This window comes from Protopterus annectens, chromosome 11.part0 (assembly GCF_019279795.1).
Source record: "Protopterus annectens isolate FY-2018-M chromosome 11.part0, PAN1.0, whole genome shotgun sequence".
NCBI classification, from domain to species: Eukaryota; Metazoa; Chordata; order Ceratodontiformes; family Protopteridae; genus Protopterus; species Protopterus annectens.
Genome location: NC_056745.1, coordinates 30,991,620 through 31,010,723, shown reverse-complemented (window position 1 = coordinate 31,010,723; position 19,104 = coordinate 30,991,620). Strand labels below are relative to the sequence as shown.

The 19,104-nt window shown below is 40.8% G+C and overlaps 1 protein-coding gene across 3 annotated transcripts in view; it reads right to left on the bottom strand.

The window, feature by feature from the left end:
* LOC122815144 (gastrula zinc finger protein XlCGF57.1-like) overlaps nucleotides 1-19,104 on the bottom strand; it is a 165,472-nt gene that overhangs the window by 93,944 nt on the left and 52,424 nt on the right. For all 3 annotated transcript variants that reach the window (XM_044087398.1, XM_044087395.1, XM_044087397.1), the window contains one exon: nucleotides 8,944-9,066. In XM_044087398.1, coding sequence (XP_043943333.1) covers nucleotides 8,944-9,066 — 123 coding nt within the window. The remainder of the gene's footprint in view (nucleotides 1-8,943; nucleotides 9,067-19,104) is intronic.

Sequence of the window (19,104 nt, the reverse complement as noted above, 5' to 3'; positions counted from 1 at the left end):
TTCACACTCCTCAAAACCGAGGTGGAATCCATCAAAGCCCCCGGGCCTGTGGAAAATACGGCCCAGACCTCACAATCCTTTATAAACGCATTCTATGAAAACCTTCAGGAATGCATGGATCATGCGATCCCAAATAAAACCAAGACCCAATCCTCCAAAGGCAGACGTCCTGTCTGGTGGACCCCAGCCATAAACAAACTATACAATAGAAGGAGGAAGCTACTAAATGATAGAGCAAAATCCCAAAAAGGGAAGGCATCACTGATCAGTATTAGCAAAAACTACGGGCACTCATAAAATTGTCTAAGGCCAGCTTCGAGAGAAAAATTGCACAGGACACTAAGGATAATCACAAGGCTTTCTTTAGTTATGTTAGGAACCTGGGTGGGAATTCCCAGATATGCTCAGAATTAGTCCAAAATGACAAAAATACACTGAACCCACAGACATTGCCAACATCCTAGCTGACCGGTTCAGCAAACTTCTCCCCTCCTCACAAAGGGCAAATATCTATCCCAGCAGAGTGCTGCCCCTGACATCTCAGATGCTCAGGTAAGAGCCGCCTCTCCAAAGCAAAAACACAGCATTAATGGGACCAGACGGTGTCCCGGGCTGCCTACATGAACTCCAAGAAGAGCTAAACCCAAACTACTGTTCAATCTCAGCCTTACTACAGGATATGTGCCCAAGAGTGGCGACAGCAACAGTGGTCCCTCTCCATAAAGGTGGTGCCTCAACGGATCCTGGAAACTATCGCCCCATAAGCCTGACTAGCTTGGTCTGCAAAGCTATGGAAAGGATCATCATGGACCTCATAAATAAAGATATTGGGGACCTACAGACACTGGATCCTACCCAGTTCGGCTTTGTTAAGGGCAGATCCTGCCTCAAACCTGGTTGATTTCTTTGAAACAGTCACCAAGGCCATTGACGAGGGAAGGTGGTCCACACAGCCTACCTGGACCTCGCAAAAGCCTTTGATACAATACCCACTCGGTATTATAGATAAGCTCACCAGCTTAAATATAAACCCCTATGTCACTAGATGGATTGCAAACTGGCTCAAGGACAGAACCCACATGGTTAGAATTGCTGGAGCCATGTCAGACTCCAAACCAGTTACAAGTGGTGTCCCACAAGGCTCAGTCCTGGGACCTCTCTTGTTCGGTATATATTTCTCGGAGGTACAGGCCAACACAGAAGGACTGTGGCTGACCAAGTTCGCAGATGACTGCAAACTGGGTGCCATAATCGACTCTCCAGCTGACACAAGCATCTTCCAAAAGGGCCTCATAGAAACAGACAACTGGTGCCAGAGCCATGGCCTCAAGCTAAATGCCAAAAGTGTATATTCATCCCCTTTGGCAAAACAGTGCCACAAATTACCACATAGGTGGTAATCCATTAAGTCTGAAGAAGTAATTAGGGATCTGGGGGCCCAAGTTGATAGCAATCTCTCATTTGACAACCACGTGGCCAAAGTGGTTAGAAAAACATTTTATATAGCCCACCTAATCATGAAGGGATTCACATCTAGATCAGGGAGGTCATCGTGCCTCTTTACTCATCCCTCATCAGGCCCATAATTGAGTACAATGCCCCTTTGGGATGTACCATACCAGACACCTGCAGCAACTGGAAAGACCCCAAAAGTACCTCACCAAGAGGATCAAAGGGCTCAAACAGATGCCATATGCTGCCCGGTTAAAGAAACTCCAGCTCTACTCAGTGGCATACCGCCTGTTCAGAGGCGATCTGTGCCTGACATATAAAGCCATGTCCAACCCAGAATTAATGGACATGCTGCACCTCAGAAAATCCAAATCCCATCGAGCTACACGCTCGAGAGACTTGAACCTCAGCACTGAAATAAATAGGACATGCTGGATGGATAGATTCATAACCCAGAGGCTCCCTTCACTCTGGAATAAAATCCCAGTCCAGGTTAGGCAGAGTCACTCATTGACTCTATTCAAGAGGAATCTTGATGAGTGGATGGGAGATCGTAGGTTTACCCCGGGTATCACTTCTGTGTCACTGTTAGACAGAGGCACAGTATACTAACCTCGAAAAAGGGCATAGCAAAATAAATTTAAAATGGGTGGCGAAAGCCAAACACATTCTGGCTAGGCTTATAAATGCCCTAGGGCAGATAGCCTAGTATGAACCTAAGAACCTATAATTGTCAGTGTATAAACATGTTTTTGGGAATATAAACATAAAAAATGTCATGACAGTTTTTTTTTTTTTTTTTTGCAAAACTGTCATGACAATTTTCCTGTTTACAGCCCAAAAAAGTTTATGAAATGAAAATTAGTAGAAAGAAAACACACAAAAATACAGAAAACAGTTGATGAAGTAAACTAGTAATGTATAAAAGTGTGCAGGTGTGTGCATGACTGCCCACCAGTATGGTAAATGGGGAAATTATTCCAATACTACATGGTAATAGGGGCATGAAGAAACCCTGGTGTGATGCAATAAATGTAACTGAAGTTAAAGTAACTACATGAGACTCGTGCACATACCTGCACACTTTTATACATTACTAGTTTACTTCATACATTGTTTTCTGCATTTTCATGTGTTTTTTCTACTAGTTTCCATTGTATAAATATGTTTTGGGGCTGTAAACATAAAAGCTGTCACAACAGTTTTTTTTTGCAAAGCACTGACATTTTTTCTGAGCTGTTAACGTAGTTTTTTTATGCACACTAATACACATGGATGGATATTTAATAAATATTATTAGACAGATGTATTTTTACATTTATAGTGTTCTTGTTTGATTATGTTTATGGTTAGATAACTATGTGTTATGAGTTTTTCTTGATTTTAGTTCTTGTCACTTGTCACAGACCTGATGAAGGCTTTATTGCATTAGTTAGCCAAAAGCAATTTTAGTTAAAAGTCTTTTTATGTATATATTTTTATGTATGTGCTATTCTTTTCTTAATACCTGATCTTGGAATGGGAGTTGCAAACAGAAAGGCAGTAAGCTTCTTAACTAGGACATAGTTTGATCTCATCAGTAGTATCAACGTTTACGGCTCTGTTAATATTGTTTGTCATGAATAGCCTGGTTTAAAATTAAATATGTGTATTTTCCACACTTACTTCCAAGTATATAAAAGCTGATATGTTTAACATTGTTAAAATATTTCTGATTTTTTGTTACTGAGGATTGCTTGTCTATGATAAATAAAGCAAAGGCTTGCTGCTTTGGAACACTACCTGGTTTCATGATTTTTGGAAATTATTGTGACTGAGCTCATCAACAAAGTTTTAAGACCACTAGTTTCTCTGTGTTTTTATTTCTTCCACAACACTCTTGGTGGTGAGCTTGCAACTAGACAGATTCCCATGCTTGTTCATTTTTGCTTACATTTAGGATAACACAGTTAACACAACCAATATTTCATTATATTTTGCAACCACTAAATAGCAAAAGTAGTTCTGTTTTCACAAGCAAGCATCTGTTTACTGTATTTTTCTAACTTAAGAAGTAAAAATAAAAACAAAAGGAGATGGAGGACTCCCTCATACTGTATTATTTCTCACTTAAATGACTATTACACTACCATATTCTAGCTGGAACTCAAAATAAACCTTTGCATAAGGTCAGTTCCACATGCTGCGGTACGCACCTGCCCTAAATAAATAAATAAATAAATAAATAAATAAATAAATAACATCTTACAAATCAGCATAACTGCTTGCTCCTTGATCTGTTTAAAACTTTCATTTAGTGGCTACAGCTAGGAACTGTAATTTTTCCCACCCACCCTTCCTAGTGTTGTGTTTATACTTGGTGGCTTTGCCCGCCCATACTGTATATTTGATCTGTGACACTCCTCCCAGTCTAGTGTCATTAGTTCACTCAATCTAATAGAGAACATTTGTGAAGGCCAACCCACTCAGATTCTTAACATTGAATTAACTTCTGTTCCAGCTTTCTCCATTTCCGCTTTACTGGGAAAAAAAATTCTAAGCTTGCTCCCCCCCCACCCCCCCTTTCCTGTGGCAGGTCAGATATGGATTTCCTGTGTCCAGGACTGTTTGTGAGCCAACTTTTTAGTTTTAGCACTCATCTGTTTCTTTGATCTCAGCACTTGCTCAGAACTCATTGGAAGCACTAAATAAGTTACAAATTACTACAGCACTCAACTTTCCTCACTTGTCTAGAGGAAAACAGTTTTTAGTACTTAATAAATAAGCACCTATTCAGGCATGTCTAAAGGTTAGCTCCCGGTGTTTTCTCCTGTCTACCTGATGAATCTTTGCATCTTGGGACAATGCAGCAATTGCCTCATGTACACAGACAACCCTCTCCTCCTACCATCCAACACTACGACCTGTGAGAGATGCACTTATATAGCCAAACTGGAAGCAAAGCTCTTTTCACCAAAGACTGGCCTAGACAGTCAAGAGGAGAAGGTAAACACTTGCACCGCACCACACTCATCACATAGTCCCTCAAAACCTACACCACCAAAACACACACACAGAACCACAAAACACACACCTACATTCGCGGAGGTTCTCAGTACAAATCTGCCCAAACAACAGAGACCTCCAAAGCAAAAATGCAAGCAACCTCCACCCCCAACACAACCCAAATGACACATAGCCCACATAGTCAGTGTGCCACTCAACTACAGCCTATAAGGCATAACGTACCCAACACTCTAGTCATAGGTGACTCTATAGTCAGGCACACTGATGTTCCACACACCAGGCTAAACAAGGAAAAAGTTGCTGTCAAGTGCCAGGATCCGCCACATAACGCAAGCACTCAGGTCACTCCACAACAAGTACAAATATGACTCTGTCATTGTCCATGTTGGTGTGAATGGCCTGAGACGTATCTCCCTGGACTACATGAAAAGAGACATGGAGGATCTCTCCGATCTTGTAGCTCAGGCAGGTATGGCCCTAGCCCTGAGTAGCATCCTGCCATCGCCCAGAATGACACCACAGTACAAGGACAAAATGATTGACTTTAACAATATGTTAAGCATCTGGTGTCATTCTAAAGGGAATCCAGTATCTGTCTGCCTGGGATGACATGACCGACAGACCACGCTGCTTTGCCAGAGATGGCTTGCACCTGTCGCCCTTGGGATTCCGGATACTGGCAAAGGCTCTTGCCACCCCTATAGTGCCTTTTTTAGGCAAGGTTCAAATGACAAATTCACCACCGTTACAGTTACAAGCAAGCAAAATCTGAGGCTAATGTTACTTAATGCTAGAAGTCTAAACCTCAAAATGCACTCACTCGAGGCACTCCTTAAAATGGAGAACATTGACATCTGTGCAGTGACAGAGACCTGGTTCAAAGCTCCAGAGAGCACCCCTGCATTACCAGGCTATAATTCATACCACACCTTTCGGCCACCAAACCCAGACCGAAACACTAAAGGTGGTGGTGTGTCTATATTCATTAAGGATATCCACACCTCCAAGCTAGTTGCTCAGCATAATGCATCTGAGATTATCCAAGTTCAACTGAGTCTGGGCAAAATCGCAATCCAGATTGTAGCTTGCCACAGACCCCCCACCATGCCCCAGGATTCCTACTCCTCTTTTCTTAATACACTGGAAAATATTAAGGTACGACCCAACACTCTAATAATAGGTGATTTCAACTACTGTACCATTAGCTGGGAAAACTACTCATGTACCAACTCTTTTGCTCAACGTTTTCTGGAAATCATCAATTCCAATGCTTTGGATCAACTTATCCACACCCCCACCAAGGGCAGCAATATCCTAGACCTGGTCATCACCAACATTGGTGACCGGTGTTCCACACCAGAGGTCAGCTCCTCATTGGTCAGATCCGACCACAAGCTAATCACCCTAGACATCCACATCCTGCACCCCCCCCCCATTCGGAAAACAACCGTAAAAAATTTCTCCAAAGCCAACTTCATGCTTCTTAAGACAGAAGTGGAAAACTTCACGACATCCATGCAGATGGACAATACTGGTACGACTGCTGAATCCTACACAAATGCACTTTATAAGCACTTACATGAGTGCATGGATCGTGCTATACCTAACAGAACCAAGATGCTATCCTCCAAAAAAGGAAGCCAATCTGGTGGTCTTCTGCCATAAACAAACTCTACAACAGAAGAAAGAAACTGTTGCAAAAAAGAGTAAAATCCCATGATTGGAGGAACTCCCTGGTCAGCCTCAGTAAGAAGCTGAGATCCCTCATAAAATCCTCCAAAGCTGGTTATGAAAACAAAATTGCCACTGATTCTAAAGACAACCACAAAGCATTCTACAGCTATGTCAAAAATCTCAATGGCAACACTCAGATCTGCTCTGAGTTACAGCACAATGACACTAAATATACAGAACCAACTGATATTGCCAACATCCTGGCAGACAGGTTCAGTGCTAACTTTACACCCCCCCCCACCCTCTAAAGGGCCCATCTTTATACCGAAAGAATGCAAAGTTCCTGTAATCACAGCTGCACAGGTAAAAACTTCACTCTCCAAAGCCAACAACACAGCATCCATGGGACCTGACAACATCCCAGGCTGCCTTCTACATGAACTACAGAATGAACTGGCACCCCACCTAAGTACCATGTTCAATCATAGCCTCACCTCAGGCTATGTGCCCACTGAATGGCGAACCTTGACAGTTATCCCACTCCACAAAGGGAGGGCCACAACAGACCCTAGGAACTACCGCCCCATTAGCCTGACGAGCCTCGTCTGCAAGGCCATGGAATGTATCATCATGGAACTCATAAACAAAGACATTGGAGATCTCCAAACTCTGGACCCCACACAGTTTGGGTTTGTAAAAGGCAGATCATGTCTCCTAAACCTGATAGACTTCTTTGAAGTAGTCACCAAAGCCATAAACTCACTAAACTAGGTATAAATCCCTATGTCACAAGATGGGTTGCCAAATGGCTTACTGAAAGAACCCACACTGTGAAAGTAGCAGACTCCAAATCAGACTTCAGACCAGTGACAAGTGGAGTACCACAGGGTTCAGTCCTGGGTCCTCTCCTGTTTGGTATCTACTTCTCTGAAGTACAGGCTAACACAGAAGGTCTTTGGCTAACTAAATTCGCAGATGACTGCAAACTAGGAGCCATGGTCTCAAGCTCAATGCCAAAAAGTGCACTGTCATCCCCTTTGGTAAAAACTCTGTACCCATGAACTACCACATAGGCGGTAGTCTACTTAACACCGAAAGTGTGATAAGAGACCTTGGGATACAGGTGGACAGTAGTCTCTCCTTTGATAATCACATTGCCACAGTGATCAGGAAATTCTTCTACGTGGCACACCTCATCACAAAAGGTTTCTCCTCCAGAAAAAAAGAGGTCATTGTTCCCCTCTACTCATCACTCATTAGACCCATTATAGAGTACAACGCCCCTTTTGGTATGTACCTCACAAGACATCTACAACAACTGGAAAGGCCGCAAAAATACCTCACAAAGAGGATTACTGGCCTCAAACAGATATCTTACGCAGAACGTCTCAAAAAACTCCAGCTTTACTCTGTCGCATATTGCCTACTCAGAGGCGATCTCTGCCTAACATACAAAGCTATGTCAAACCCAGAGCTGTTGGACATGATCCACTTAAAGAAATCCCAATCCCTCCGAGCTACACACTCTAGGGACCTAAACCTTGTCACCACAATAAACAGAACATGCTGGAGGGATAGATTCCTGTCCCAGAGACTTCCCATACTCTGGAACAGACTACCTATCTACGTCAAACAGAGCTCCTCATTAGCAAGCTTCAAGAAAAATCTTGATGATTGGATGGGAAATAGGAAATTCACCCCGGGGATCACTTCTGTGGTTCTGCTTGACAGGGGCACAGGAAAATAATTTTCTTGGGTGGCAAAAGCCAGGGTACCTTTTTGGCTAGGCATGTATAGGCCCTAGGGCCAATAGCCTAGTACCTACCTATGAACCTATGAACATAACCCACTGCTGTCACCTAACACACACTTAACATCAATATACTCAAGTATACCAACAAATATAGATTTGTTTTATAGCGTACATCTACACAAGTGAGGAATATCCCTCATATTTTCAATGATTTCTATAGGGAGAGCATAAAAACTATTGCTTACCCAACACAAGCCAAAGTAAGCCTTTTTTTAACTTGAATTTCAGTGTACACACACCCTTACTATTACTGAATTTACACAATCAGGTGGATCCTTTGCTTCTATCCAACCATCTTGTACGAGGAACTGCATGCAATAACAGACGTCTCTTCTCATGTGAACCAAACCTCTTTGCCCATTCAGCCTTTGTTTCTCCAATCAGTAATATCACTATCTCTTACTTTAATAGTATTTTTGTTTTTATTCCACAAGAATTAGGCTAATATCAGTGGTAGTTTGCCTAACTGCTAGATAAGAGATTTATATGATTTGTTTCAAAAAAAGCAAAAAATTGTGAAAAAAAACAGACATAAAATGTCATACTGGAATTTAAAACAAAAAGAAAAAGTTTTTAAAAAGGTTAAGAGCCAAGAGTTCCAAGAGAGGAAATGAAGCACTTAACCTTACTGAAAACACTTTTTGCTTTAAATTTTTGTGCAGTTTATCCACGTGACACTTCATGATTTCTTTCAAGGTACCAGGTGTGGGGACTTTCCACCTGTATGTAAATGAATGAGTAGCAGAAGAGAACTGGCACTCACAGGGCTTGGTGTGCTTGTACAGTCTGGATGTGATGTCACAGTGAGCGATGACATGCTGAATGTTATGTCATAGTGTACAATGGCATTGCTACATACAGCTCCGAATATGGAAACTTCTAAGGAAAATGTGCTAAACTGTCACTACAGGAGAGGATGAAGACAATCATGACATCAGCAAGAAGCATCTCAAATAACGGATCAAACATTTCAAGTCATAATCCCACCATCTACTTACTGTTGGGGGGGACTTCAGGGGTGTCCATTTGAAGAGTGGTCATTGCTTCTTCCAAAACATCAGATGCAAGACTCCCATGTTTTTCAAGCAGCAACAGGAGCTTCTCTTTTGGGATTATGAAACCTGTTTATCAAACAGTTAAATGCTGTAAAAACGTGAAACATTGAAATGCTGTTACAGCAAGTACTGGATAAAAGAGTTTAATAAACGACTTCAGCCATCCTGCTAGAAAAAATACGTATACACACACACACACACACACACACACACACACACACACACACACACACACACACACACACACACACACACACACACACACAGTAGCAGTGAAGTTGATTAAAAAAATAAATAAATAAAAATCAGAATTACATTAATCAGAACTTTGCTCAAAATGCTCCAGTAATGGTTTTACTGTCATAAAGTGGACACATCGTCAGGATTAATAATACTCCAAACATGCATGCAGTCCAATAATAGCCTTTATGTAGTACGAAGCAAGTTACTGAATCAAGAATCCTGGCACATATCAATGGCTGCTTCTTTGAGGCAGTTTTTTTCTGTATATTCATTTTGACCCATTCTCAAAAACTGGATGAGTCGTTGACTTTGGCCACCTTTTGCTGTTTTGGACCAATAGAAATATCATCATCATCAACAAAAAGAAAGACAGCAGAACAACAGAAGACAAAAAACTATGCGCAGATGGTGCTGAGGTATCTGCTCTATATCCATTTCTACTTACTGAGTGCTTATGATTAAACGATTCCTGCCAATTAGTGGCACGCTAGTTTATGGATTTCAGGTTGCTGTCCACACCAGGTTTACTGCCCCAAGTATTTAAGATATGGACTGAATTTAATAATAGATGGATTTCAATTAGAACTGTAAAATAACGGTACTGCTGTTTATGCAGACAGTATGCATTCTTATTTGAAATCAAATTAATACCTTATTCCATAAACACGGAACTATGACTTGGTCATTTTTAAAAATGAATTTAAACCACCTAACATGCCCTTCACATTGAAACTTTAAAAACCAACATCTGTTATATGTTACAACTGATCTTCCAGCCCATTTTTGCTTATTGTGGTGTTGTCCCAGTTCTCCCACTACACAACATGCCAACTAACTTAAACCAGCCTATTACTATTTCTCTTTTTCTTGAATTAACATTGTTCCAAGTGTATTATCTGGTTTATTTTAATGGTAGAGAATGAATTCATCTATTTGGGTTTTATAGGTAACCTATCACCAAGACACAAACACAGAAACAACAGAGACACCTGGAAGAGGAGGATTGTAAAGCACCCAAGCTGTACACGAGCATTTTTTTTTGTTTTTACTACAAGTTTAAAATGTCCCTCTAATCCTATGGAAAAGGAATGATATCATCTGTACTTCCTCCTTAAGCACAAGTGACTGTTAACAAACTTACTAACTCTTGACAAAGGGCTCATGAAGTCCAAAACTCGAGCAAGTGAGACTTGTCTGTCTTGGTCTAATAAAATCTATGACATCACCTCCATATTTTAATGTGTTAAAACTTCAATAAGCAAACTGATGTGCATTTCAAGTGTAAAAGTCAGAGACAAATCATCACAGTCATCCATCCCCCCCCCCATTTTTCCATGAAATTGTGGTGTTGCATCTCTACAACTCTCGACTCATAGCCACTTTCTTACTTTCTTTGACAGTAATGTTTGAGTGCATTAGGTCTTCCTCAATCTGTCCATCCAGCTCTTGTCTGAACATCCTCAGTTTCTTTTGCCTTCTTTCTCTTCCAAGTCTGCTTTACCAAATTGCCTTCTGCTTTCCTGTACATGTGATTAAATGTAATCTCTTCTCTTGGACCTTCTTTGCAACTGGAGCAACCTCAGCTTCTGCTCTGAAGTCCTCTTTTCATCTTCACTCCTACCACCCATCTCAGGCATTTCATCTTCATCACCTCAAGCTTCCTCAGCTGCTCTGGCTTCACTGCCCAGGTTGCTTTGCCATACAGAAGCAATGACTGCTTCACTTATTTTGAATAACTTACTTTTCATCTTCCGAGTCATTCTTCTATCTCACTCTGCCCATGACATTTTGTGCCATTTGGCGGTACCATCACGGATTCTAGTTCTGACCTTCTCATTCAGGTGCTCCTTCTCTTAAGCCACACCTCCCACACACACTTGAAAATGTTAAGCATCCTCTAATTCCCCCCATTTACTGCCTCCTCATGTGCCTTCAGTTTTTCATTCCATTAACCTATCACTGACTTTCCTGTTCCAAGCTTGCTTCTAGTGCCACACCATCTGCATACAGCACCTTTGTCGATCTGCCTCCTCCATCCTGCTGCTGATGTACTGGGCTAGAACCAAACCATGATGCTCAGTCAATCTCACAAGGAACTCCTGTAAGCACTGTTCATACTTATCTTATACGGTCCTTGTGGTTACACTAATTTTATCAATATTTCCAGAAATTTGACCTATCACAGGATTGCCCAAATCAGCTTTCTTTGGACCTTGTTATATACTTTTTCCACAAGTAGAAATACTAAGATGGATTCTTTCCTCCATCTTCAGCTTTGTCTGCATTACCTATCACACTGCAAAAATCAAGATGGTTGTACTGCATGTGAATCCAAACTGCTCATCACTAAATTTACTTTCTACTACTTGGCATATTTGTTTATCAATTGCCCTGTTGAACACCTCTATGCACCGTGACAGGAGTATGACATCACTGTACTGTCCACAGCTGTGAATATCCTTATGCAGCTTCTTGGAATTGGACATTAACGGTAAGCAAGAGACTGGAATGAAGGAATCAGGGGTTAAAGGTGAAGGAATCAGGGGTTAAAGGTGAACAGTTCTGGGAATACCTCTGGTTGTGTAAAATATATACCACTCTGCTTGATGGGTTTTAAAGGCAAACGAAAATACATTCATGGTGATAGAAGTGATTTAACATACATGAAAGTTTGTTTGCATCAACTTAGATATTGTCAGAAATAATGCAAAATGTCATGTCTGATTTTAACTGCTGTGTAAGTCAAATACTATGAACAACATGCCTTGCTGTTTATCTGTGAAATTTACATTCTAACCAAGAAAAACATTTCCAAGGATTTAACCTCATGAAACGACATTAAGTTCACACACTTATTGATTCTAATAAATTGCTTTCGGTTTCTTTGAGCACTGAATTTGTTGCTTGGTTCAACTTTTTTACTCAGGCTTTTTTTCATTATAAAACATTATAGAAGGACACTATATCCTTGTAAAAAGCCACATAAGGAGAGGCCAACAATGCCTGTGACTCAGATGTGTCAGCAAAATTAAATGTAGTTAGAAAGAGCGACTTCTATGAGGAAAAAAAAAGTTACGCTCCGCTGAACTGATGAACTTGAACGGTGGTAAAAGCTGAGTTTCTCCAGAACAAAGGAAATATCCCAAGGTGGGAGGATGGGACTTTGCAGAGGTAGTATCAGCAAGAAAACACCGCTAAGACCAAACTCTACAAACCACAACAGAAGCCAAGAGGCTCCACTATGTTGGATATGGAAGCTGAAAGCAGCTGGCAAATGCACATTAACCATGGAGTGGCTGAAGCATGCCTATGAGAGTCCCGCCAAACATTTCAGAATTGCGATAGAGGAAGTCATAAATGGATCCACTCTAACTCATTACACCCGTGGGACACCTCCAAGTGCATCTACAGTTAGCTCCTACTGATGCCTCTAGGTGTCAAATATTGCTTGCTCATTTATCAGTAATTCCAAAACCATGCTATGTATAAGGTTTTAAAAGATTTCATCTTAAACTTACATAACGGCAAACTCAACTGCATTAATATTTGACCTCTGTCTAGTACAGGTAAATAGATATTAACTGTTGTCTGTATGATATTAATTTATATAGATATTTTCATATTTTTCTAAATATCTCAACAACCAAGTAACACAGACAGAACTCCTTAGCCTCATATGCAAGCTCTTAGCTAGAGGAATAAAATGTTTCTGACAGTATGTGTTCAACTTGAGTGGTTGCCGAGATATTATAAATTGTTTGCAAAATATTACAAATGTAATTGTTACTGTGTTCACTGTGACTTATAAAATTTTGTTTACGACCTAGAACCTAAAAATACTACCACTATAAAATAGTTTGTGCTGACGAGTTTGCCAATTATACTTCTTTCATAACCCCTATGGTTCCAGAGATATGAACATTTGTTTGAAATGTGAGGACATAATTTGATTCTGTCCAAAGGCTTAGCCCCCACTCATTGGAAGTTACAGTGCAAACTTCCTGAGCTCCACTGGAGGGAATGAGCTAATTCAGAAAATCATGCAGAGAAACAATACCATTCATCATGCATGTCTTCAGCGAAACCAGATAAAGGAGAGCAGCCTGCATGTGTAATTTGTGGAACATAAAGAGAATACCCTGCGTGTGCAATCTGTGGAATGTAAGGAGAGCAGCCTGTGTGTGTGCAATCTGTGGAACGTAAGGAGAGCAGCCTGTGTGTGCAATCTGTGGAACGTAAGGAGAGTACCCTGAATATGTGCAATATGTGGAATGTGGAAACCAAAGCAAAACACCCACAGGGGCAGATTGACTCTGAAGAAGCCAGATTGCTGGCGAAAGCGCTTAGTCCTGTTATATCAATAAAGTGTGATTGCTCTACTCTGGAGACTGGAGTGCATGTGGTGTTCACAATCTGTGGAATGTGTTACTAGTGGAACCCAGAAAGAGGAAAGTACCTTGTGCCTGCAATCAGTGGAACATAAGTAGAGCAGCCTGTGTGTGTGCAATCTGTGGAACGTAAGGAGAGTACCCTGAATATGTGCAATATGTGGAACGGAAGGAGAGCACCCTGCATGTACAATCTGTGGAATGTGTTACTAGTGGAACCCAGAAAGAGGAAAGTACCTTGTGTCTGCAATCAGTGGAACATAAGTAGAGCACCCTGTGTGTGCAATCTGTGGAACATAAGGAGAGCACCCTGTGTGTGCAATCTGTGGAAATAAGGAGAGCACCCTGTGTGTGCAATCTGTGGAACATGCTACTAGTGGAACTCAGAAAGAGGAAAGTACCACGTGTGTGTAATCTGTGGAACATTACACTAGCTGAATTATGTGTGGGAAGGTGAGGAAAGACAAACAGTCCCATGCAGCCATGTCCGCAGAAGGGTTAATGCAACCCAGAACCGATCCCCAAGGGGGAATGAAGGAGAAAAAAGATGTAGCATTTGATATGGGTGAGGCAAACAAAGCACACACAAAGTACCTCAATTCTTACAAGTTTATTTAAGCACTGAAATACTAACAGGCCATTTGTGTGGAAGAATGAGGTTCCTAATCTCCCTTGTTCACTAGGCAGCTAATCGCCTCAGAATGTGAGCAACTGTCAGGAAACAACCAATGAACTGACACTTCCCAAACTGTTAGTAAGAATGAGTCTACCTGCTTGCTGATATTGCACACAACTAACATGTCTCAACTAGAAGGACCATCAGTTTTGAGATTCCATTTGTTCAGGGTTCTAGACACAGCAGTGTCACACATCTCCCACACATTCACCTACAAAACCGAGTTATATTAGCCACAAAACAGTATGTCCCCCACATGACTTTCCCCAATCAGAAAGGATGTATCCATTTTAACGTTAGCTTATGAATGAAGGTCCATCAAGGGGTTACCTACCAGAAAGTAGTACAGATGAGACTTACAAGGTTTGGAGATTTGAAGTGGATCATCCAACAGATCTGTTTCTCGATACCCAGGAATCCTGAGGTTGTAAGGTAAGTACCCTCATCTGCTGTTTCACAATCAGAACCCTCAGAATGATAGCTACCTTGAGGCTCCGTACCTTGATGCACACCACTGATGACATAGTAGAAACTACAAGCACTTCTGAAATGATGAACTAAACGTGTAGCAGTCTCATTGGTGGTAAACAAGCCAAGAGGATGAAAAATATAGCAAAGCCTATGAAAGTCAATAGATGAGAAGGGCTGACTGAGGTCTGGCAACATTCAAAGAGACTCACTGGACAATACTGAACAGACTCCCTTATGGTTAATATACTGTTTTGCTTTTTGGCAAACTCAGCCAATCATACACAACTTTAATCCCTCTAACCATTAATGTCTCAAACTATTGCCATGTATTTGATATACAGTCTGGACGCTGACATACTGCTGAATGGCCATTAAATGTAGACGGAGGAACCTTGTGATCTACATGTGAAGATAAAAGTGTCCTGAAAGTCTCATGAACACAATCAGTATCTGTGAGAAAACAGATGGTGACCGTTGGGTCACCACATTGAGACTCCTTGGAAATTAGCATGCTTAATCCACTTAAGTCTGAGATGAGCCAGACATCTCTTATTTTTATGAATTAATAAGAAACAGAAGTGGCACTACTTGCCTCTCTAGTATGAGAGGACCAAGATGACTCTGATGTTGAGGAGCTTTAGCACCTCCTTCCCGTCACTGCCTCTTGCTGTATTACAGCATTCATATAGTCATGGGTGACCCCAACCCACGTATCTGTAGTAACTCTACACTACAGAGATATATGATGTGCTACAGCATTCATATCATCAAAGGCCAGGGCTGTATGTGAAGAAAAAGCCAGCTGATAACCATGGGTTAGCCCAACCCACGTATCTGTGGTGATTCTATACTACAGTGATATATGATGTGCTACAGCATTCATATAGTTAAAGACCAGCTGGTAACCATGGGTTACCCCAACCCATGTACCTGCAGTGACACGACACTATGGTGATATATGATGTACTGTAGAATCAATACAGATATGCGGGTAGTGATTCTACACTATGGTGATATATGATGTGTTACAGCATTCATATGGTCAAAGGCCAGCTGGTAACCATGGGTGACCCCAACCCATGTATCTGTAATGATTCTACACTACAGTGATCTATGATGTGCTACAGCATTCATATATTCAAAGGCCAGCTGGTGACCATGGGTGACCCCAACCCAAGTATCCGTAGTGATTCTACACTACCAGTGATATATGATGTGCTACACCATTCATATATTCAAAGGCCAGGGGTGTATGTGAACAAAAAGCCAGCTGATAACCATGGGTTACTCCAACCTATGTATCTGTAGTGATTTTATACTCCAGTGATATATGATGTGCTACAGCAGTCATATAGTCAAAGGCCACCTGGTAACCATGGGTGACCCCAACCCACGTATCTGTAGTGATTCTACACTACAGTGATACATGATGTGCTACAACATTAATATAGTCAAAGGCCAGCTGGTAACCATGGGTGACCACAACCCTGTATCTGTAGTGATTCTACACTACGGTGATATATGATGTGCTACAGCATTCATACAGTCAAAGGCCAGGGCTGTATGTGAACAAAAAGCCAGCTGATAACCATGGGTTACCCCAACCCACATATCTGCAGCGATTATATACTACCAGTGATATACAGAGGGAAAAATCTGACCTCTTACAAACTTAGTAGTCACAACAGTAAGTGTCTAGTCATTTCTTTCACAGGCCTCAGGTTAGGGTCGATTTCTGATCTGTACAGCAGATATCCTCGGAACTGAGCATCCGAGAAAACTGTCTGCACATCTTGGGGAAAAGACGAAGTGTGATGATGTAACAATGCCAAACACACTGGCTGCCCTCTCTCTGGCATCACAAACATCTCAACTATCAGGCAGTTATTAGTAGTTACAATGCCATTTCTATCTTGAGCCTACCTATAATGTCACTGTCCAGTAGCCTGACCAACTGTATATACATGCTTCCACAGTCTGGTCAGAGTCAAGGGATCTCCACCTCAGAAGAAGGGGTAGGAGGAGAGTTATAGTCCATAGTTGAGAAGGACGGATAGCACTCAGCACTGCTGCTGAGACAAGCTGCACCACCTTCATTATTTCTTTCCAGATGAATGAATTTTCTAGAAGCACAACATACTTAATCCACCTTCTTGGAGAAATGTGTCAGGTTGCTCCAAGACATGATGAACCAGGCCTTGAAAGGTACCCAGTGATGAAAAAATAAACTCAAAATATAACTCCAGTTCATGGTAAGTTTGCTGTTTTCTCCTTTTGGGAGAGAAGAACAACATCTGTAGATGAGTTAACATTCTCCCACAATAATTTTATAATTATTGCAAATGATGGGTCCCTAAAAAAGGTATGCGACAATACAATCTCTATCTCCTACACATCTGGAGGCCTCACCATAATGATGCATTAACCCCATATCTGTGGTCTTTGTCATGAGACAATACAATCTCTTTGTCTCTTAAACATCTGGAGGCCTCACCATAATGGTGTATTAACTGGAGGCCTCACCATAATGGTGTATTAACTCCATATCTGTGCTCGTCGTCATGTATTTCTTTGGCCTTTTAAATGACTGAGGCTTCAAATGAGACAGATGAGGCCCTCTTAGATGTCAGAGCCAATAACAGAGCCATCAAGGACAAGATTTACAGTGGCTCAGGCCGGGAAGGAGCTGATCTACCTTTGGGACAAGGCATTGTGAAAAGGTGATTGAACTAGCATCATCTGGAGGAAAGGTGGGGAGGCATGCCAGGTGGGATCTAAGGTAGACCTGTATGCAGAAGTTTAAAAGTAGACCCAGTACAACATCCATGCCAGGGTAACTAACATAATTTGTCCAGAAAGCATATCTAACATCACAGTCACAACTACCTTTATCCAATTACCTCACAGGAAGATGTTAGAAATGGCTAGTAATAGCCACAATATAATGATATATGTGGGACCAACAATGTGTCATTTATTTTATCTAATGTTGAGAATATCAAAAGTTTTACTTGCAAGCATATAAGATTGAATTCTCATAAGCTCAAAGAATGACGACATCTGTTTGTGGAAGGTTATGATACGACAGGGACTGGGTATTTGCCCTTTCCCCACCACTGTGCGATCTTGGAGTTGGTGTATATGCATATGTGTGTGTGTGTATATATATATATATATATATATATATATATATATATATATATATATATATATATATATATATATATATATATATCTATAGACACATATATATATATATATATACATATATACATATATATATATATATATATATATATATATATATATATATATATATATATATATATATATATGTACACACACACACACACACACACACACACACACACACACACACACACACACACACACATATACATACACATATATATATATATATATATATATATATATATATATATATATATATATATATATATATATATATATAGATTTTATATATATATATATATATATATATAAAATTTGTGGGGGGTAATGCACATGTTTACTTTTCTAGTTTTTTTTTTTTTATTCATTCATTTAGAAGACTTTCAATCTTTTTGGATCACTTTTTAATGCTTCAGACATGGTTTTATGAAACACCACAGACCTAACCAATGGTAGTGTAGCAGATGAAAGCGAGACCTCTACTAAGAAGGCAAATGGCAGCAAGACTGGTGCTAGGAGTATCGATGCCTGTGCAGTAAGGACTGGTCAAACCAGTGCCTAAAACACTATAATCAGATATGGGAATTGAAGCTATTAGTGTTCTACAGACAGACGTGCATCTACTGCTGCCCCACAAATGGTGATGCCTGCTGAGAGTACAACATTAAAGAAGGCAACTGAGGAGGCTGGAAACCATTGCCTCCTTATTCACCCTAGACAATATTCTTGATCAGATGAGAGAGGGGTGCTGATTCAGGTGCACTAAACCCATCTGTGACAAATGAACAGCAAATGAGAAAGGGGATGATGTGCGTTCCTGAGATCAAAGCATTAGCCGTCCTTTACTCCTCCCCTTAGGATAGTGATCCCCTTTTCAAGGAAAGATGGGAACCAAGGGAAAAAGGGAGAAGAATTCCCTGCTTCTCTGCCTTTTCCAGATTTTCTGCTAAAATACTGAACTCTCAAACCTTACTGTAATTTCTTCTTGCAGCATTAGTAAAGCCCCTGCAGAATGCACAATGTTTGGTGTCATGGGATACATTAAAGCACATTAGATGGACTCCTGCAGAAGGACCTTCCTTCTACATATTTACTGGGGTAGAGAAAAACTGCTGGAGGGAAGTGGGTAAGTAA